Raw genomic sequence first — 22369 nt, forward strand, 5'->3', positions numbered from 1 at the left:
TTCTTTCAGGTATTATAAGCATTTCAAAATATCTCTTTCTCTCTCAGGTTCCAAACACAATTCAAGTTATTTCAATAGTTTTCATTCATGAAGAAGCAATTATTGCCAGTTATCATTATTGTGACCAGACAGCATGTGTGAAAAACTGAGACAGGAGTGGAGGGTAATAGCCACCTATATAAGACAAAGCCCCAGATATCGGGGCTGTCCCTATAAAATTGGGGCATCTGGTCACCCTAGTTACCATCTCTTGCCCATCTAACAGTCAGATGTCAGACACACATTACATTATCAAAGATAATGTTACTACTTTAAAAAACTGTGATTTAAAATTTAAAATTTTCCAGGCAAATAGCCTATTTATCTGTCTATCTGAATCAGACAGAAAGAACATTTAAATCCACGTATCCTATCCCCATGTAAATGCATTAACCACTCTCTCTGTCTCTCTGGTCCAATGAAAATTTATATATTTACATAAAGTGGAACAGTTTCAGTGGGAGACACTGAAAGCAACCATCTCAAAATAGTCTACAGCCTGGTGGTTAAAGCACTCAGCTGGGTTGCAGGAGAGATCTGAGTTCAAGTGTGAGCTCTAGAATGGGGATTCAAACTTAGATCCCCTATATCCCAGGCAGGTACCCTAACTACTAGGATAAAGATTATAGAGACAGGCACACATGGGAATTGCTGGCTGGCCTGATACTATAACTTATGTCCATACGCAATGTTTGCTTGTGACGTGAGGTTGTGGGAAACAGGCTTGTGATTTGCTTCAGTTTCTCCACACTACACTACTGAACACCTACTGTCCACCCAAACATCTGACCTACAACAGAACCAAGAAGTTTTTAAAAATTCCAGGTTTAGAGAAGTGATGGTGACATTGGCAAAATGCAGGAAATTTCTAGATTAAAAATGAAATTAGCAACTTTGTTTAATTTCACCATAGATATTTTGGACCAAATTGCTGCCTTAAATAGCAAACACCTGTCGAGTGTGTATAGCAGTGGTTGACAACCAGGCATCCAACATAAGGGATGTACTGCTGTTGCAGAGCTGGGTGTCTCTCCATGGACTATCACAATGCAGTAAGTAGAGCATACTGATCCTCAGGAGTAATGTAAGTACCTACATTTCTGCCAACCAGTTTTTGCTGCTTATGGCAGCATACAGCATTATTGGCTTGGGACAGCACCATGTTCCTTTAACAAACCATCACCGCATAGACATGGGGTTGCAACTTGGGACATTACATGGATAAAGCTGTCAACACACACTTGTGTTTCATGGCAGGAAGCCTTCAGTCACCTTCCCTTAGCCACGAACAATACGCAAAATCCCTTTTGGCCCCTTTCCCTCCCTTATGCATTAGAGCAAATGTGAGCAGGATTTAGTCATTTGTCAAGTGACACTCAGACGCTTGGCCCTGCTCTGTTCTGTCTGTTCCAAGATATTTTCAATGACATTGCTACTAAAACTGTATTGTTGAAGTATGTGATGGTGTGTGAAATCAGTTTGTAAGAATCACTGTTTATGCTGCATGTGATGAAATACCTTACAGCCCAAATAAATCAGATACAAGAAATGCAGTTGGAGATCTTACTTCAAATGGGAGCTCTGTAAGTTCTAGATTTCCAGCCAAATCCAGTTTTTCCAGATTCTCACAGTTTCCCAATTCTGGAGGGATGCTCTTCAAATTATTAAAACTCACATTGAGTTCTTTCAGTTGTTTTAAACAACCTGTTAAAATAAAGAGCTAAAATCAGTAGGGCAGAAGCACAAAAGAATCAAAGGTCTATTCAGGTTAGCAAAGGAACAGCCATCCTATGTGCCAGTTAGTTACAAAAAAAAGGATTCAGACATAAATATTTTTCAAAACATCACTGAAGTCACTATGGGCCAGACCGTCAAGGTGTGGAATGCCCTCAACTCCAAATGAGTTCCATGGCAGTTGAAAGGACCCAGCAACTCACAAAAGGTCTAATCATGTTTCTAGTGGCATTAATGGCAAAACTCTCATTGACTTCAATAGGAACTGGATCATGTGCAGAATTAGGCCCTCCGTTACTGCCGGAGGTGAAAGTAAGCTGGTATGCCCTGGTACGGCATACTGGCTAGAGCTAGTGCACTGTACTGGGGCAGCCGGGCTTCCGCGGGGGCAATTTAAAGGGCCTTGGGCTCCCAGCAGTGGCTGGAGCCCAAGGTCCTTTAAATTGCCTCCAGAGCCCCGGCTGGACCTTTAAATAGCTGCTGGAGCCCCGCTGCCACTACCCCAGGGCTTCAGGGGCTATTTAAAGGACCGGGGTGGTAGAAGAAGGGGAGCCGCAGGCCCTTTAAATAGCCCCCGGAGCCCTGGGGTAGCGGGGGCTCCAGGGGCTATTTAAAGGGCTGGGGCTCCAGCTGCCTCTGCCACCACGGCCCTTTAAATAGCTGCTGGAGCCCTGCCACTTCTCCAGGGCTCTGGCGGCTAATTAAAGGACCAGGGCAGTAGAAGCAGGGGAGCCCCGGGTCCTTTAAATAGCCCCCAGAGTCCTGGGCTGCTGCTGCTACCCCGGTAGGGGACAGCAGGGAGGACGAAAAGGAGAAGGGGCCCCGGCGTACCGGTAAGTCACTCGACTTACTTTCACCCCCGGTTACTGCTAGAAAGGAATAAAGAGTTTGCCTTTTGGCTGGAGAGTGCTGTGACAATTGGCATGGCCTTTATCGTCATTGATTTCTCCTGCCACCAAACTTATTGGAGGACATCAAGAATTGCATCTGGCAAATATCAAGCATTATACACTCTTTTGTGTAATCTCGATGACTTTGATGCTCATATCTGATATGAAAGACAAGGAGAATGTAGTTATTACATTATTTGCTTTATTGAAAGCTATGGTCCTTGTCAGCTGGATCTTAGGCACTGATGATATCTTAGGGCAGCGTTTCTCAAAGTGGGGTCAAACTGGGGTCCCCGAGGGTACTCCAGAGGGTCCACGGGCCCCAGTGAGAAACTCCTCCCCCTCCGTCCCTCAACTCCTTTCCCTCCTAGCACACCAGGAAACAGGCTACCTACCTGCCCTGGTTCTGCTCCACTCCCGGAAGCAGACAGTACATCCCTGCAGCCCTTGGGGGAAGGGGCAATGAGTCTCCACGCACTGCTGGGTGCAGGCTCTGGGAGGGAGTTTGGGTGCGGGGGGGGGGGGTGCGGGGTATGAGCTCTAGGCTGGGGCAGGGCGGTTGGGTGCAGGAGGGGGTGAGGGGTGCAGGCCCTGGGTGGTGCTTACCTCGGGTGGCTCCCAAAAGTGACTGGCACATCCCTCTGGCAGCGGCTCCTAGACAGTGAGGCCAGTGGGTTCCTGGCCAATGGGAGCTGCGGGGACGGTGCTGGGGGTGGGGGCAGCATGTGGAGCCTCTTCCCCCCATCCCCACCCCCACCAGGGGCCACAGAGATGTGCCACCAGGTGGCTGCTTCAGAGAGTGGCGTGGGGCCACAGCATGCAGGCAGCCTGCCTGAGCCCTGCTGCACCGCCAGCCGGGAGCCACCTGCGGTAAGCGCTTCCCAGCCAGATCCTGCACCTCACACCCCCTCCTGCACCCCAACCCTCTGCCCCAGGTCAGAATACCCTCCTGCACCAAACTCCCTCCCAGAGCCTGTACCCCTCAACCTCTCCTGCACCCCAACACTCTACCCCAGCCTGGAGCCCCGTCCTGTACCCAAACTCCCTCCCAGAAATAAACTAATATAACAGCTGTTCTAAGGTAAGAAGTAGGCTATTTTGAATTAACTTAACTACATTCTACATGTTTTAAGGCTGAATGTAACCACAGAACGACTTTAAGTTAATTAAAAGACAAGTTTAGTACAGCATTAGTAGCCTCGATGCCACAATTGTGATCATTTTGTTTTAAATTAAGAAAAAGACTTGTATACAGGGGCCCACAAAATCTAATAGCCCCAGGCCACAGGAGAGTTAATCCGGCCCTGGTGCTAAGGAGCAGTGAGGGTGGAGTTGGAGGGTCCTTATATGGGGGAACCTCTGCAAGGGGAGCCTCTACAGATTGCAGGGGAAGATAATATGCCTGCCTCCATGTCAGCCTGCCCTGGCCTACATTCTCCCCAGCTACTGAGCCCCATATCCACAGTGAACCCTCCACGGGACAGGGCCTAGGATCGTTCTATGGAAGTAGAAGCCCCCACCGTTATTCTGTGGCATCTGAGGCAGATTCACTGAGCTAAGAGGCATGACCTGGACTTTAGTTTTTATTTATGTTCTTTTACTCAGGCAAAACTCCCATTGCCTCGGTGAAGCTTTGCCTCACGAAGAACTGAGTAAGTATTTAAGCTCTATGCACATAAGAAATTATTGTTTTCCCTTTTTCCTCTTAAGTGTTTCAGTTAAACTGGCAAGAGAAGAATTAGCCTTTAGACTACAATAGACATAGATTTGGCAGTGTAGTACTATCACACAAGATTCATTTGGCTGGTGCAAGAGGATAATAGCAGTAGTTAGGGTGTTAAATTGTTAATGTGTGAACCGCTTATTCTATTTAGAAGTGCATCAAAATATAATGTTAGCCTATCCAGTGTAACATGATTTAGAGAAATGAAGGTATTATTTGTACTATTTAGCCTATCTTGCATCAATTTATCACCTCATTATAAAAAAATAAATCATTGAGCTGTAGATGTGTGGAGGAAGAACACATCGAGTCCGATGGGAAAGATTTCTTTCAGCATGGACCCAATTACTTCCTGGCTTTAAAACAGGAGTAACTCCCATTGAAGTGAATAGGAGTTGGAATCATTTAGACCAGAGGAGAATTTGGTCCCCGCCAGGAAATGTTTGCAAAAATTTCTCGCCATCCCTACTACCATTTCTGCTCCACTGGCGGGTGGAGTGTTAATGTACATCAGGCTTCTGAGGCCCATTGGTGTTTTAAGCCCTTTGTTGTCTAACCCTGCTCAGGGTAGATCTGCAGGATGCAGCATTACCACTGGTGAAGCTGAACTGGTGATAGCAACAGTGAGAAATCTTAACAAAATTGTCCTACTGGAACAGCCTGATTGAGCGGGATGAGGGGGACAAGCACTGCTGTATTTGTGTCTCCTTCCCTCTAAAACCAAACCTTATGTACCAGGCCTAGCCAGCCCTGAGACTGATCAGCCAGAAATGCAGCCCATTTATGTAGTCCTATAGGGATACTCCCCGTTTTTGGCTGCATGGAACTGATCAGGATTTGGCCTCACATGTGTCAATACTTCATTCAGATGGTGTTCAAGCATAAATTCACAATTAAGAAAAAACCACAATAATAAACTTGCGGCTGGTACAGCTTTGTGGTTGACTTCTCTTTATGAGGTTAGTGCACTGAGTTTTCCATTCCATAAAAAATATAAATTAGAGCATTAAACAGCTAACATCTTCTTGTATTTTCCAAGCAGAGGCAGTTAAAGCAGTAATGAAACCCATAGTTTCCCTGGCAATTTCATGTCTAAGAATATTTTATTTTTAATTAGAACCTGCTATGCCATCACAGCTGTTGCATGAGATACCATATATTCTCATTGCAATTTTTTAAACTCATTATTTAAAAAAATTAAACCCAGTAATTAAACTCTATAACTTTTAATTTTTAATATGCAAAGCAGCACAATAGTGATTGCCATGCCACTTGAAGATGTAGACAAGCCTGCATTAGAGCTTCTAAGGGGGTGGCTAAGAGAGTAAAAGTAGACAAAACTATAAAGTAGTTTTTATCACCTAAGGACATTATTCTTCACCAATGTTCTTCCACCCCTATAAGCTGACAGAAAACTGCAAAGCAGGTGTCTGCATTGGTCTGAAATAGTCAAGCCAAATTAGCTGGACACAAGAGCTTCTTTTGGTCCATTAAATGGTAAATTATCTCTTTTCCTCATCCTCTCTGGTACACCAGTGATTCCAGCCTCGTTTCATTTCAAGGAGTATAAACTCTATAGCTTACTGATGACAATTTAAATGTCAACATTGTTCATTATTTCACTGCTAATCAAAGTATCCCAGAAAAAGAGAGGGATTATGATTTCTTGAACAATCTACTTTGGCATCAGACTGTGGCATAACAAATAGGCAACGCTTGGGGTTGTGGGTGGTGCTTCAGAAAGTAATATCATTTTTTAAAATTATCATTATTATTTAACAAAGTGACCTTTGTTAGAGAAATTTTGCCCTTTGTCCAGTTTCTATGTATCCACATGTAAAATTTTGGATTTAAAAAATCAGAAGGCCAGTATCAATCCCATTTGCAATTGCGCTAATTTTCATGGACATGTTGAGATATTATCTTTGGGATGCGGGAGGGGGTCTAGGGTCAGAGGGTTCCTGATATGGTAGTGAGTCAAAGAGAACCTAGAAGTCCCTCTCTAGCAGAATGTGTGGAAGGGGAAGATAAGGAAGTCCATTTGGGTTGGAGGATGGAGACAGACTCCACCTGGGGAAAAAGAACTAAGAGTAAGAAACCATTTGTGAGGACTGAGGAGGAAGTTCAAGGAATCAGAGCGGTGCAAGGAGTGGTGGGAAGAAATCTCTGGGGTGAGGACAGGGCAAATGTGGGGGTTTGATTTTATTTGTTTTGAGAGGAGGGAATTTGATGGATCAAGGCTCCATATAAACTTTATCTGACTATGATTTTTTTTTCTGAACAGATAAAATGGAATACCAATTCTAATCTCTCTGTGGATCACCAAAACAGTTGTATTCTTCTGGGACAATGGAGATCACAAAGTCCAATACAAAGTGTGTGGAAACCAGGGAGAAAGCATTCTTAGTGGAAGGGATCTAGCTGTCAGATTAACATCTGGAGAAGGTCAGAGGAATCCGGAGTCTAATCACCTTTAAGAAATGCAGCAAATTCTTTCTATTTGATAAAGCTTTTCTACACTCACCCCACCCAGATCTTCCTATTATTTAAAATGAGAGTAGAGCCAGGTACATCCACCAGGGGATATTTCTTTTACCAGTTTATTTTATCTGTAAGGTTCTGAGATACTACAGTGATGGGAGGTAGCATAAAATCAAAAGATAAATCAATAGATACAATTTTTTTTAGCAAAGAGAGTTTACATAAAGAGGAGTGTGCATGTCAGAATTCACAGTGGGAGCTCTGATTTATACAGTGCCACTATCTGAAGCCCTTGGAAGTAAATAAGCACATTTTTATTTATTTATTTTAATTGACCTTGGCAAAGTCCCTTGCTGTCCAGAACGCAGAGGGGGTTTATTTGTTTGGTTTTTTACATTTTAGTGTATTATTCACCTTCTTGATATCTTAAGCAAATTAAAAGATAGATTAGACAGACAGATAAGATAGAATATAACACGTGTGGAGAAGACAGCCATGGGAAAAATCGTCTTATGACAACCTCACTTCCCCTCTGCCCATAAATCCGTGTCTCCCAGTATTTATTATAATATTCCAAACCTGTGAGCAGCTGCAAACAACTGCCACTTTTTAAAAAGTCAACCTGCCAGAGAAATGTTTCCACCTTCCCCCAAATGGAGTTTTTCTTCAAATGTTACCCTCCTCTGGACAATATTCAGTATTGAACATGTGAAAAAGTTAAGATCTGCTATCCTGTACCTCCTCTGGACTATATAACATTGGAAAAGGGGGGTTAAGTTCCCAGCTTAATTCTGGAAGCTCACTGAGATAGCACACTGAGAATTTTAGGTATTTCAAAATCCATTTTAAAATGTAATTTGTTATTTTTTTCCCACTCAGAGTTTTGTGCAACTGGATTCATGGTACATGTCTATAAACGTCTAGTTTAGACAGAGTCATGTGGTCTCATCATTGAAGCTAACAGATGTCTTTCCATTGGCTTCAGTGGACTTTGGATCACGTTCATAGTGAATTCCAATGGGGAGTTCCATATGCAAAGTTTACTTAAAAGCCAAAGCATTTACAATCAAAAGGGAACATTGTAAACAATTCTCTAAAGCCATCCCTGTAGCAGCATGTTTCATTCCGTACTGTGAATTATCATGAAGCTACGAACAGAGTATAGAGTATTCACCATGGTTCATAAGTTTCCCAGGGTTGCAACAGGAGCATAAAACAGCAAACTTGAAGTTGCAGCATCAAGGAGGCTTAAGTCCAACCTAATGAAGATACCTTGATACTTGCTAGCAGTTATTTTGCTATTGTTATTTAATTTACTTCTAAAAATACCCCTGATTTAACAAGTTTTTATGTTCTTATAATGCTAGAGTTAATATTGCCAAACTGGATATTATCTATGCAAATACAGTACCCATGATTACTCAACCTGAAATGGAAAAAAAAAACCACCCTGATTTCTACAAGATTGGGTATGTTTAAGGGAGATGATAATTTGTGAATTACAAGTCTATAATTCACATATCATCAACAGCATGATCAATTTAACTGCCACTTTAATGGAAGTTTTCACTTCCTTTTTAAACTTACTACCAAGTGATGGAATGTTTGTCAAAGGAACAGAATAAACAACAGGGAATAATGTCACTGAGAGCTATTTTTAACAGCTCAATGGTGCAAGAAGTAGTTGTTTCCCTAAGAACAACTCCTACCAGCGATTATCCATCAGCAAGGATTGAAGCCAGGACTTTCTATACCAAAGCACAACTCTCCACCACACGAGCTGAAGGAACGGCTCTGCTAGGTGGTAGCAAACTAGCCATTAGAGCGAGGTGAACACATTCAGGCCCTGCTTCAGCAAAGAGATTAAGAGTGTACGTACATCCCATTAAGTCAATGGGTATTAAGATCACACTTGTGTGGTTTCAAAACTGATGTCTCAGCCAGCATGTTATATAGTCAAAGAAATTTTAAAAGCCAAGCTGCTTTTTTAGACTAAAGTACATTTTCTAGATTTCGGAGGAGCAGCCGTGTTAGTCTGTATTCGCAAAAAGAAAAGGAGGACGTGTGGCACCTTAGAGACTAACCAATTTATTTGAGCATGAGCTTTCGTGAGCTACAGCTCACTTCATCGGATGCATACTGTGGAAACTGCAGAAGACATTATATACACAGAGACCATAATGTCTTCTGCAGTTTCCACAGTATGCATCCGATGAAGTGAGCTGTAGCTCACGAAAGCTCATGCTCAAATAAATTGGTTAGTCTCTAAGGTGCCACAAGTACTCCTTTTCTATTTTCTAGATTAGACTTGAACTAATTGATTACATGTTCCATCCCGCCCCCTCCCCAAAAAAACAAACAAACAAAAAAAGCCTATTTTAGAGAGAATATCAAGATTTCACAGTTAAAATCAGGCAATGCCAAAGTTAAGGTTGAACACACAATCTTAACTCCGTTCCCAAAAAAACACTCTAATTATATGACCACATAGTACTTTTAAAATAATGCAACACAATATCCTACAATTCTTTTATTTAAAAAGCAAAATACAGCTTTGTGTATAGAATTTCTTGGGGATTTTCTTGAAACAAAAAAATCTATAATGTGAAAATTTGGCTAGATATCCCCCCAAATCTCCATCCCATCTAGTTTACGAGGTCTGCAGGAGTGACCCTCTGCCAGCCTGGCTCACCTTAGGAAGTCAGTTATCAAGGGCATTTTTCTGTTTATACCTGCCAACACGCACAGAGGTTTGCATGGAAAGACTTGTTTCAGAGGAACAGCCGTGTTAGTCTGTATTCGCAAAAAGAAAAGGAGTACTTGTGGCACCTTAGAGACTAACCAATTTATTTGAGCATGAGCTTTCGTGAGCTACAGCTCACTTCATCAGATGTTTACCGTGGAAACTGCAGCAGACTTTATATACACACAGAGAATATGAAACAATACCTCCTCCCACCCCACTGTCCTGCTGGTAATAGCTTATCTAAAGTGATCAACAGGTGGGCCATTTCCAGCACAAATCCAGGTTTTCTCACCCTCCACCCCCCCACACAAATTCATTCTCCTGCTGGTGATAGCCCATCCAAAGTGACAACTCTTTACATAGTCAAGTCGGGCTATTTCCTGCATAGATCCAGGTTTTCTCACATCCCCCCCACCCCCATACACACACAAACTCACTCTCCTGCTGGTAATAGCTCATCTAAACTGACCACTCTCCAAGTTTAAATCCAAGTTAAACCAGAACATCGGGGGGGGGGGTAGTAAATTGCAAATTGGATACTATTAATTTAGGCTTAAATAGAGACTGGGAGTGGCTAAGTCATTATGCAAGGTAGCCTGTTTCCTCTTGTTTTTTCCTACCCCCCCCCCAGATGTTCTGGTTTAACTTGGATTTAAACTTGGAGAGTGGTCAGTTTAGATGAGCTATTACCAGCAGGAGAGTGAGTTTGTGTGTGTATGGGGGTGGGGGGGACTTGTGCTTCCACTTTTCCACTTGCATAGAACCTGAGTAATCAGTTCTAACAGGTAGACTGCAAAGTTATTAGGGAGATGAAATCCTCCCCCTTAGCTGGTATTCTAGTTTATATCTTGAAATAGCAGCAGCAGCCTCTTCTCATGAGGCATCTGATACAAAGGGACCCAAATACTCCCATTTACTTTAATGGGTTTTAGATCAGGCCCTTATGTCACAGGCAATTACACCACAAGATCTGGATTGCTGGGACGCACAGCCCATCCATTATCAAGGCCTTCAAGTCCAACCTATGCACAGTTGACCTGTAGACTTTTCCACTGCAGGTAAGGGTTGTGCAGACACCCCTCTGGTCTGCTGTGCAGACAGTCGCCCTCAGCACAGGGCTTATGTGGTGTGGAGGACCTCACACTGGCATAGTAGGGCCCCAAACCTTCAAAACTCAACATTATGCAGTGAGACCACACAAAGCTAAGCACCGCTGAAAAAACACAAAACAGAACTTAATTGGTAATTATACACCCCACACAGTCCCTACACACAGGGCTGAATTTCACACATAGAACAGAGAAACTGCAGTTGCTATTCATAGATTTCAAGGCCAGAAGGAATCATTGTGATCATCTAGTCTGACTTCCTGTGTAACACATGTCATAGAACTTCTCCAGAATAATTCTTTCAGTGGGAATTGCATGAAAATCACTGAAGGCAAAATTTAGTCCAATGAATGGATTTTTTAAAAAAAGATAATTGGTTGGTAGCAAACAAATCTGAAACTTTTTATCCTCATTTACCAAAGTAGGTCTTGAATGGCTTCAAAATCATCCTTCTGTAGAGAACAGGTCATGCCAGTAATACCTGCTTTTATGTCTTTATTCCTTGAAACAAATATTATTACTTTTCTTAATCAGCTTTGATGTGCAGGACTGACTTCTTTGTTAATATCCAGTATCACCACAGACTGAAGAAACTCTAATGGCCTTTACCTGCTTCAAATGGTTAAGCAGTGGTAATTTTTTAATATGGGATACAATAGTCTAGGCAGTCCTGTCTTTAGTTAATTTAAGACAACTATGGTTCACCATTTTTTTCATGGTACCTCACATAGAATCTAATTTTGGAATCATTTTTCCCCCTATTCCCTACTGCCGCCTTGTGGAATGTTTCCACCAATTAAGCCCACTGGCCTATGTCAGTTTTAAGGTTAAAATACAGATAAAACAGCCAGACTGCGAGTTTTTATTTTATGTTCATAATCTCCTCCTTGATTTGTTATACTATTTAGCCACCGGAATGCCCCTATAAAATATTTTTTATGTCAGTGGGCAATTATCTATATAAAATACAATGTAAATAAATAAATAAATCAAAAGTATCAGTGTTACTCTACCAGCTGGGAAAGCCAAATTTGGCAGTGAACTCCAAGTACCAAGTCTCTAACTAAAAGAAATAGAAATAAAAGCTAAGGCCAGGTCTCCACTAAAAAGTTATGTTGACACAGCTTCATTGCTCAGAGGGGTGAAAAATCCACACCCCTGAGCAAAATGGCTAAGCCGACCTAACTCCCGGTGTAGTCAGCGCTAGGTCAATAGAAGAATTCTTGGGAGACAGATTAACTGCCATGACTGTGCTACAGCTCTGCTGCAGTGTTTCCAGCAAAGATTGCATAAGATTCTGGGACAGATAATTGAAAAGAGGGAGGTTTCATTTTTTAAATCCTGTTTCTCCTTTACTTGAATGAATATACTGGCATTGTATATAGCTATATATATACTGACACCCCAGTTGGGTCATCTGCAGGGCATGGACCTGGGACCTCTCGATCTCAAAGCATAGTCTCTACGGCCAGAAGAGTAGGTAGCATAGCAGACTCAAATCTCTCTGCCTGGCCTAAGCCCTAGAGTAGGCTACAGCCTTACTGTGTAAGTGTGGTTTGTAGCTGCACAGAGGGTTTCTTCTGCTTTGATAGTACCAGTTCCAGCAATGTTCCTCATTTTAAGTATAACAAAGCTCTCTCACACTGGTAGAATCTTTCAAAAACAAAATACAAATTTTGAGAGACCACTGTAAACCACTAAAAGGCCAAATAGTATGAGCATGTGTTTAAACTTAAAAGTAATAAAAGCCAGACTATATGAGTTAAGAATTAAATTCGGTCTTGAGCAAAACCCCTGGTTGCCTGGATTGGAAATAGCCCTTTTTTAAAGATCCCTTCACTACTGAGGTGAAATGGATGGATTTAAAAAAGGCGTTTATCCAAAGTTATATGTTGTGGGTTTCCCCATTGCTAGTATCTGAATTTTGATTTTATTTATTTTGTGTGTGTGTGTGTGTGTGTACGCGCGTGCACTTTACCTTGTGTGTTTCAGGCTGGTGTTCCGTGATGTTGCTCTCATTGTTGATAACCTAACAATGGGCCATAAAATGCTGTCCATTCTTAAGTAGAACTTAAAAACAAACAATGCACCATAGAAACCAAAGTCACTGCCTAACAACTTAACAATAGGTGAGTGTCATTCTCTCTTTATTTTGGCCAGGTTTGACTGCAAAATATCATACATGATTCAGTACATATAAAGTATCAGAAAAACAGTAAACATCCAGACATAACTATTTGCTGAAAACAGTAGAAAGAACATATTTTGGGACTGGGTCGGTCTATATTTACAAGAAGGAGCTTCATGCCAATTGACCACCATGCATTTGCACATTTAACCACAAAATTAAATAGCAAAATCCAAATCAACATACCAATTTCAACTGGAAGATGTGTGATCTGGTTATTTGATAACTCCAATACTTTCAGCTCTTGAAACAGGGCAATGTAGGCTGGAATGATTTGTATCTGTGTTTTGTAGATATGCCATTCTTTCAGATGTGTCTGTTCTTCCAATGAATCTGGAAATTCCTGTAATTAAATGAGATTACATAGATCAAAAGCATTTGGCTAGTGTTTTATTTTTCCATATTTCTGAATTAAAGCCAGGCTAACATCTATCCTCTTAATTTCCCTTGGTTCTCTTGGGGTAGGATGGTACTTTGTTAACATCCCTTCCAGGAGTTTGCCTTCTAGGAGGAGCATTGCCACTGCTCATTGCTACCTAAATTGGTTTACAACAGACAGTCTGAACTGTGGGTCCTGTCCTCCCAGTGATCATTTTCAATCATCCTATCCAGGTACTTTTGTAAAGTGTATTTGGTCAATAGGGCTGCAATGCATAGTGCACATCATTTCCAATTTATTGCAACAGGATAGTAAATATTGTCTTTGCAAAGAAGTTAAAAACAAAGGTGTTGAACGGACTTCAAAAGAGTGCAGACAGATCGCCATCCAAAGCCACTAGGTCAGATTTTGCCTTTTAGTATACACACACAACTCCCAGTGACTTCAATTAGACTTCTCTATGTAGAAAACTGATGGCAAAATTAGGCTCACTTGTTGGAATTCAACAGAACCTTCTTCTGGAAGGCTTAAGTGCTACCATAACCAGCAAGGCAGGGAGTGTGACTTGACAAACCAAGAACTTCCCCACAAGTAGAGAAAGCCAGGACTCACCCAGCATACAGGAGTGACCAAAGTCACTATGAGAAGTCAGGTTTCAGAGTAGCAGCCGTGTGAGTCTGTATCCGCAAAAAGAAAAGGGGTACTTGTGGCACCTTAGAGACTAAGAAATTTATTTGATCATAAGCTTTCATGAGCTACAGCTCACTTCATCGGATGCATTCAGTGGAAAATACAGTGGGGAGATTCATATACACAGAAAACACGAAACAATGCATGTTACCATACACACTGTAACCAGAGTGATCAGGTAAGGTGAGCTATCACCAATTAAGCAGTCTCTCACTGGAGTCTGTTTTTGAAGGTTTTTTGTTGAAGAATTGCCACTTTTAGGTCTGTAATCGAGTGACCAAAGAGACTGAAGCATTCTCCAACCGGTTTTGAATGTTATAATTCTTGACGTCTGATTTGTGTCCATTTATTCTTTTACGTAGAGACTGTTCAGTTTGGCCAATGTACATGGCAGAGGGGCATTGCTGGCACATGATGGCATATATCACATTGCTAGATGTGCAGGAGAACGAGCCTCTGATAGTGTGGCTGATGTGATTAGGCCCTATGATGGTGTCCCCTGAATAGATATGTGGACACAGTTGGCAACGGGCTTTGTTGCAAGGATAGGTTCCCGGGTTTGTGGTTCTGTTGTGTGGTGTGTGGTTGCTGGTGAGTATTTGCTTCAGGTTTGGGGGCTGTCTGTAAGCAAGGACTGGCCTGTCTCCCAAGATCTGTGAGAGTGATGGGTCATCCTTCAGGATAGGTTTCAGAGTAGCAGCCGTGTTCGTCTGTATCCACAAAAAGAAAAGGAGGACTTGTGGCACCTTAGATACTAACAAATTTATTTGAGCATAAGCTTTCGTGAGCTACAGCTCAGGATAGGTTGTAGATTCTTGAAGATGCATTGGAGAGGTTTTAGATGGGGGCTGAAGGTGACGGCTAGTGGCGTTCTGTTATTTTCTTTGTTGGGCCTGTCCTGTAGTAGGTAACTTCTGGGTACTCTTCTGGCTCTGTCAATCTGTTTCTTCACTTCAGCAGGTGGGTATTGTAGTTGTAAGAATGCTTGATAGAGATCTTGTAGGTGTTTGTCTCTGTCTTAGGAGTTGGAGCAAATGCGGTTGTATCGTAGAGCTTGACTGTAGACAATGGATTGTGTGGTGTGGTCCGGATGAAAGCTGGAGGCATGTAGGTAGGCATAGCAGTTAGTAGGTTTCCGGTATAGGGTGGTGTTTATCTGACCATCGCTTATTAGCACCATAGTGTCCACGAAGTGGATCTCTTGTGTGGACTGGACCAGGCTGAGGTTGATGGTGGGATGGAAATTGTTGAAATCATGGTGGAATTCCTCAAGGGCTTCTTTTCCATGGGTCCACATGATGAAGATGTCATCAATGTAGCGCAAGTAGAGTAGGGGCATTAGGGGATGAGAGCTGAGGAAGCGTTGTTCTAAGTCAGCCATAAAAATGTTGGCATACTGTGGGGCCATGTGGTACCCATAGCAGTGCCGCTGATTTGAAGGTATACATTGTCCCCAAATATGAAATAGTTATGGGTGAGGACAAAGTCACAAAGTTCAGCCACCAGGTTTGCCGTGACATTATTGGGGATAGTGTTCCTGACGGCTTGTAGTCCATCTTTGTGTGGAATGTTAGTGTAGAGGGCTCCTACATCCATAGTGGCTAGGATGGTGTTTTCAGGAAGATCACCGATGGACTGTAGTTTACTCAGGAAGTCAGTGGTGTGTCGAAGATAGCTGGGAGTGCTAGTAGTGTAGGGCTTGAGGAGGGAGTCTACATAGCCAGCCAATGCTGCTATCAGGGTGCCAATGCCTGAGATGAGAAGTCAGTGAAGGTGATGACCTTAAACTGGGGAAGGAGAGGGAGGGAATATTTATTTCTGCATATGTTGATGGTTGTTTACTGTGAGTGTTGCCTAAATAAGGATGTGGGTATTCTCAACAAACCCACTGTATGAATATTCAATTTGTCTTGGAGAAAGAGCAAAAGCCGTGGACTTATTCACAAAGCAACTCCCTAAGACTTTATTCACGAGCAATGGAAAAAGAATGGATGTGTTTCAGCTGAGTCTGCATGGATCAATTAATGTACAACACATTAGTTTGCTTTAGTAATCACACCTCCATAGAGTGCATTACATCACCGTTATATTGACAAGCCATTATTTACACAATTAGGCATCTAATGTTAGGCACCCTGATTTGACAACTTTGGCCTCACTAAACTGTAGAATTAAACATTCACTTCTGTGCAAAAGTTTGCATTCCTATATGCCTCAGAATTTAAGCATAGCAAGTCGCTCCCTTAGTTTTCACTATAAAAATATTTAATGTTCTCATGCTAGTTTGAATGTTGGGTTTCTTCAGTCTTGAACTCAAATAAGTTTAGTCATAGAGGCCACAAATTCAGTAAATGCCAAAAGCAGATGCTTATTTATTAGCACATAAGTAATCTCGTGCTCCTTTAATAAAACATATGCTTAAGTCTTATTGACTTCAGCATGTGCTTAAGTATTTTGTTGAATCAGGTCCAGAATAGTCTGGTCCTTTGAGATCTGCCTTTTAGCATTTATCAATGTTTCCAAATTTGTCTCCTGCTGAGAAGGAATATAGGGTATGTCTACACTGCAATTAAAACCCTGTGGCTGGACCATGGCAGCTGACTTGGGCTTGCAGGTGTCAGGCTAAGGGGCTGTGTAATTGCAGTGTAGACTTTTGGGCTCAGGCTGAAGCTTGGGCTCTAGGACCCTGCGAGGGGAAGAGTGAGAATTCGGGCACTAGCCCGAGCCCCAACATCTACACCACAATAAAGAGCCCCGCAGCCGGAGTCAGCTGGCACAGGCCAGCTGTGAGTCTCTAATTGCTATGTAGACATACCCACTGGGACCGAAGAGTGCAAACTCTTTTTAACTTGGTCATACAGCAACATAGCAACCCTGGGTCAAAATCATGGGTAAAATTTTCAGAAGTGTCTACGTGACTGGGAAGTCTAAATTCCATTTTCATAAAGTGACCTGGGCACTTAGGAGCCCAAGTCCCATTGACTTTCACTTTCTGAAATAGGATTCCTAAGTGCTTTTGAAAATGTTACCCCCAAATCTTTCTTTTGGCTCCAGGAAGCATGGAAATAGTGTCTTTAAACAGCTCATAAATTAGAAGCAATTTTTGCCTTGCCAATTTCTAGAATTATTTCAAATACTTGGCAAAGAATTTGCTACTGGGGTCATTTTCAAAACTCCATTCAGTTTAACCGATGTGTTTCAGGCATTTTGAATGATGGGGAGTGCAGGTTTTTTAAGCCTTTGAATTCATACTAAATTGTTTTAGTTAATTGGTTTTCAATTCTGACCAACTTTTCATGGTTTGAATTATGCAACAAATACCCTAAACTTGGGTCAGATAGAAATCAGTTGATAAAGATGAAAACTAGGTAATTTTAGACCCTATTTTTGTAAAGTAGCATATCATCTAGCAGTCTTACTGCTAGGTTTTATATCATTCTGCAGTGGTAACATCTGAAATAAATAATCTAGCTGAGGCGCCATCACCAGCTCTGCAGCAGTAACTCTGCCTCATAAAATGAGTTTTCATAGTTTCCACCTTTACTCCCTTTAAATCTTTGTGTGTGGGTTTGGTTTTGTTCTTTTAGAATTTTACATTACAAAGGCAACTTTAACTGTGAAGGCCACAATTTTAAGTTGTTTTTAAGATCAGAAACCTCAGTGTTTCTTTAAATTTGTTAGCTTCCCCAAAAATATTAATAAGGTGATATATTTTAATAGGTTCCTCCTAATTAAGCCCCAGTTATAGTGCTACTTATGTACAGCTAAATCATTCATCTTAACGTGATTAGCAGTACATTGAAACAGACATTCAAATGTTGACCATTGGGATTTTTTTTTAAAGAATAATTTAATGCTAGTTCTAATTCCATTACTTCATATATATATATATATATGTAAATCTGCAGACATTGAGTCTATATGTAATTCTTTTTCCTCTTCTCTTTTTGATATGGATTGTTTCATTTTTTGCTTCATTTGCCCAGGAGGTATATACCATATTTTGATCCATCTTATATATTTGTCAGTTTATGGCAGTTAAAAAATAAAGTGCCTGAATTGCCTCAAGGCTGGTAATGAGAAATCTTTCTAAAGTCTTGTGGAAGATTAACCCACCCTTTCCTTCCCCCCAACCCCTCCAACTGTGCAGTAGTTATTTTTATATCTATTATAAATAAATAAATTATAAAGGTTCAAACTATTACTGCTCTTCTTTCAGCTCATTCTTGATTTTCCCCACCATTATGGGCTACACTGAGACTTAACTTGGAGCTTCAACTTATGGGGTAACACATACTTGTACCAGCCAAGGAGGAGCTCTCAGAAGGAAGTGGCTGGGTGGCCCAGTAGGTAAGGGGCTCACCTAGGATTTACAAGATGCAGGTTTAAAGGCCTTCTCTACAACATATGACTTGTGTGACGTTGGGCAAGTCACTTAGCCTTTCTGTGTCTCAGTTTCCCATCTGTAAAATGGAGATAACAGCACTTCCTTACCTCACTGGGGTGTTGTGAAGATAAAGACTGTGAGGTGCTCAGATAGGATGGTAATGAGGGCCATATAAGTAGCTAGAAAGATTTGAGACACTCCATTTAGTTACAGTTCCTCCAGAGCTCCTCTTTGGCCTGAGGGTTAGACGGACGTTGCATTATCCCTTTACCAAAGCCAAAGTACTTCTCTTCCCCCACTGGCTGGTGCATACTCCTCTCCTCATCCACATCATTCCCACTTGCTTTTGAGGGACAGTCTTTGGCATGCTCTCCTCCCACCCCAGAGGCAAGGTTCAGATAGCTGCTGCATGGAAGTTGGGAAGAGTGGATGGCAGAGAGAAAGTACATTAAACTTCTTTGTTCCCTGGCTCTGCTGTGACCTAGCTCTATTGCTGTCCTTCACTGGTCTGCCATTTCTTTCCATCTTGTACAAATTCTCCTCACATCTGTTATTCCTAATTCATCAAAGTGAGCACTGAGGGTGAAATCCTGGTCCTATCAGAGTCACATGGCAAAATTCCCATCAGCTTTACTGAGGCCAGTATTTCATCCTGAATATTCTCCATAAGTAAAAAGATAATCATGCAAAACCTTTTTCTTTTGTTAGAGATAGACTGATCCAACATGCTGGGCTTTACTCTGCTATCTCAGACACAGATCCCAGCCATCTGACTCCTTCATAACTTTGTGAATGAATAAATAATAATTTAGTGATTTATTCCATTGTCCAGAATCAATCTGAAAGGCTTAGAAAATTTTACTTATCTTTCATTAAGAACTAAGGATTGCTATATTAGTGTCAAGTAGGGCTCTCAAGCGATTAAAAAAATTAATCACGATTAATCACAACTGTTAAACAATAATAGAATACCATTTATTTAAGTATTTTTGATGTTTTCAGATATATTGATTTCAATTACAACACAGGATACAAAGTGTACAGTGCTCACTTTATATTTATTTTTGATTACAAGTATTTTCACTGTAAAAAAACCAAAATAAATAGTATTTTTCAATTCACCTAATACAAGTACTGCAGTGCAATCTCTTTATCATGAAAGGTGAACTTACAAATGTAGAATTATATACAAAAAACCTGCATTTAAAAATAAAACAATGTAAAATTTTAGAGCCTGCAAGTCCACTCAGTCCTACTTCTTGTTCAGCCAATCGCTCAGACAAACAAGTTTGTTTACATTTGCAGGAGATAATGCTGCCCACTTCTTGTTTACAGTGTCACCTGAAAGTGAGAACAGGCATTCTCATGGCACTGTTGTAGCCAGTATCGCAAGATATTTACGTGCCAGATGCGCTAAAGATTCATATGTCCCTTCATTCTTCAACCACCATTCCAGGGGACATGCATCCATGCTGATGACGGGTTCTGGTCGATAACAATCCAAAGCAGTGCAGACTGACACATGTTCATTTTCATTATCTGAGTCAGATGCCACCAGCAGAAGGTTTATTTTCTTTTTTGGTGGTTCGGGTTCTGTAGTTTCTGCATTGGAGTGTTGTTCTTTTAAGACTTCTGAAAGCATGTTCCACACCTCATCCCTCTCAGGCCATGTCTACACTACAAAAGTACTCTAATTTTACAGAAGTCAATTTTTGGGAACAGATTGTTTAAAGTCGAGTGCATGCGTCCACACTAAGCACATTAACTCGGCGGTGTGCGTCCACAGTACCGTGGCAAGTGTCGACATTCCAAGCAGTGCACTGTGGGTAGCTATCCCACAGTTCCCACAGTCTCCACTGCCCACTGGAAATCTGGGCTGAGCTCCCAATGCCTGATGGGGCCAAAAATTTGTCACAGGTGATTATGGGTAAATGTAGTCAGTCAACCCTCCCTCCCTCCATGAAAGCAACGGCAGACAGTCATTTTGTGCCCTTTTCCCTGGATTGCCCGAGCAGATGCCATAGCACGGCAAGCATGGAGCCCATTCAGCTCATGCTCATGCCTGCAGCAGTTATGACCATTGTAAACACCTCACGCATTAATGTGCAGTTTATGCAGAACCAACACCTGAAAATCCAGGAGAGGAGGCGATGGCAGCGCGGTGATGAGGACATGAACACAGATTTCCCTAAACCGTGGTCTGTGGCAATTTGGAGATCCTGGTGTTAATGGGGCAGGCTCATGCCATGGAATGCCGATTCTGGGCCCGGGAAACAAGCACAGAGTGGTGGGACTGCATAGTGTTGCAGGTTTGGGATGATTCCCAGTGGCTCTGAAACTTTCGCATGCTAAGGGTACTTTCATGGAACTTTGTGACTTGCTTTCCCCTGCCCTGAAGCGCAAGAATACCAAGATGAGAGCAGCCCTCACAGTTCACAAGTGAGTGGCAATAGCCCTATGGAAACTTGCAATGCCAGACAGCTACCAGTCAGTAGGTAATCAAGGGACGTTTCACCAACGTCAACGTGGGACGGCCGGGAAAGGTTCATGACGCTCGCGTCTTCAGGAATTCTGGTCTGTTTAAATGGCTGCAGGAAGGGATTTACTTCCCAGACCAGAAAATAACTGTTGGGGATGTTGAAATGCCTATAGGTCTCCTTGGGGACCCAGCCTGGCTCATGAAGCCATACACAGGCACCCTGGACAGTAGTAAGGAGCTGTTCAACTATAGGCTGGGCAAATGCAGAATGGTGGTAGAGTGTGCATTTGGACGTTTAAAGGGTCGCTGGCGCAGTTTACTGACTCACTCAGACCTCAGCGAAACCAAAATTCCCATTGTTATTGCTGTTTGCTGTGTGCTCCACAATCTCAGTGAGAGTAAGGGGGAGACGTTTATGGCAGGGTGGGAGGTTGAGGCAAATTGCCTGGCCGCTGAATACGCACAGCCAGACACCAGAACAGTTAGAAGAGCACAGCAGAAAGCGCTGCACATCAGAGAAGCTTTGAAAACCAGTTTCATGACTGGCCAGGGTACTGTGTGACACTTCTGTTTGTTTCTCCTTGATGAAAACCCACCCCCTTGGTTGCCTCTAAATTCTCTGTAAGCCACCCGCCCTCTCCCGTTCGATCACAGCTTGCTTGCAAAGGAAATAAAGTCACTATCATTTAAAAAACATGTATTCTTTATTAATTGATTATAAAAATAGAGAGATAACTCACAAGGTAGCCCAGGTGCGGGGGAAGGAGGGAAGGAAAAGGCCACTTCAAAACTTGTTGAATGACAGCCTTCTGTTGCTTGGGCTGTCCACTGGGATGGAGTGGTTGAGTGCCCAGAGCCAAGCCCCCCCTGCATTCTTGGGCATCTGGGTGAGGAGGCTATGGAACTTGGGGAGGAGGGAGGGCAGTTAAACAGGGGCTGCAGTGGCAGTCTGTGATCCTGCCGCCGTTCATGAACCTCCAGCAGACACCGGAGCATGTCCTTTTGATCCCGCAGTAGTCCCAGCGTTGCGTCATGCCTCCTCTGATCTTCCTGCAGCCACCTCTCCTCACGTTCATCGGCCACTTTCCTGTACTCTGCTATTGTGTCCCTCCACACATTCTGCTGAGCTCTGTCAGTGCCGGATGACTGCATGAGCTCAGAGAACTTTTCATCGTGTGTGCATTTTTTTCGCCACCTTATCTGAGATAGCCTTTGGGATGGAGGAGGGAGGCTTGAAACATTTGCAGCTGCTGGAGGAAAAAAGGGAGTGAAGTATTTAAAAAGATACATTTTACAGAACAATGGCTATACTCTTTCACGGTGAACAACACTATTCACATTACATATCACATGTGATTTTGGTACAAGGTCGCATTTTGTATCTTATATTGAGTCCCTGCAGTTTTGGTGTTAGAGATCACACACGCAGTGCCAGGCAACAGAATTCGGCTTGCAGGCAGCCATGGTAAGACATAGTCTTTTGGTTTCTGCAACCTTCATAACAGCTGCGCCCTCTTCTCCCAT

The 22369-nt window shown here is 42.3% G+C and overlaps 1 protein-coding gene across 1 annotated transcript in view; it reads right to left on the minus strand.

Annotated features, from left to right (window-relative positions):
- LRRC2 (leucine rich repeat containing 2) overlaps nt 1-22369 on the minus strand; it is an 87312-nt gene that overhangs the window by 37487 nt on the left and 27456 nt on the right. The window contains exons 4-5 of the mRNA XM_048851564.2: nt 13097-13253; nt 1607-1743 (exon numbers count right to left, since the gene is read on the minus strand). Coding sequence (XP_048707521.1) covers nt 1607-1743; nt 13097-13253 — 294 coding nt within the window. The remainder of the gene's footprint in view (nt 1-1606; nt 1744-13096; nt 13254-22369) is intronic.

This window comes from Caretta caretta, chromosome 5, assembly GCF_965140235.1.
Source record: "Caretta caretta isolate rCarCar2 chromosome 5, rCarCar1.hap1, whole genome shotgun sequence".
Lineage (NCBI taxonomy): Eukaryota > Metazoa > Chordata > Testudines > Cheloniidae > Caretta > Caretta caretta.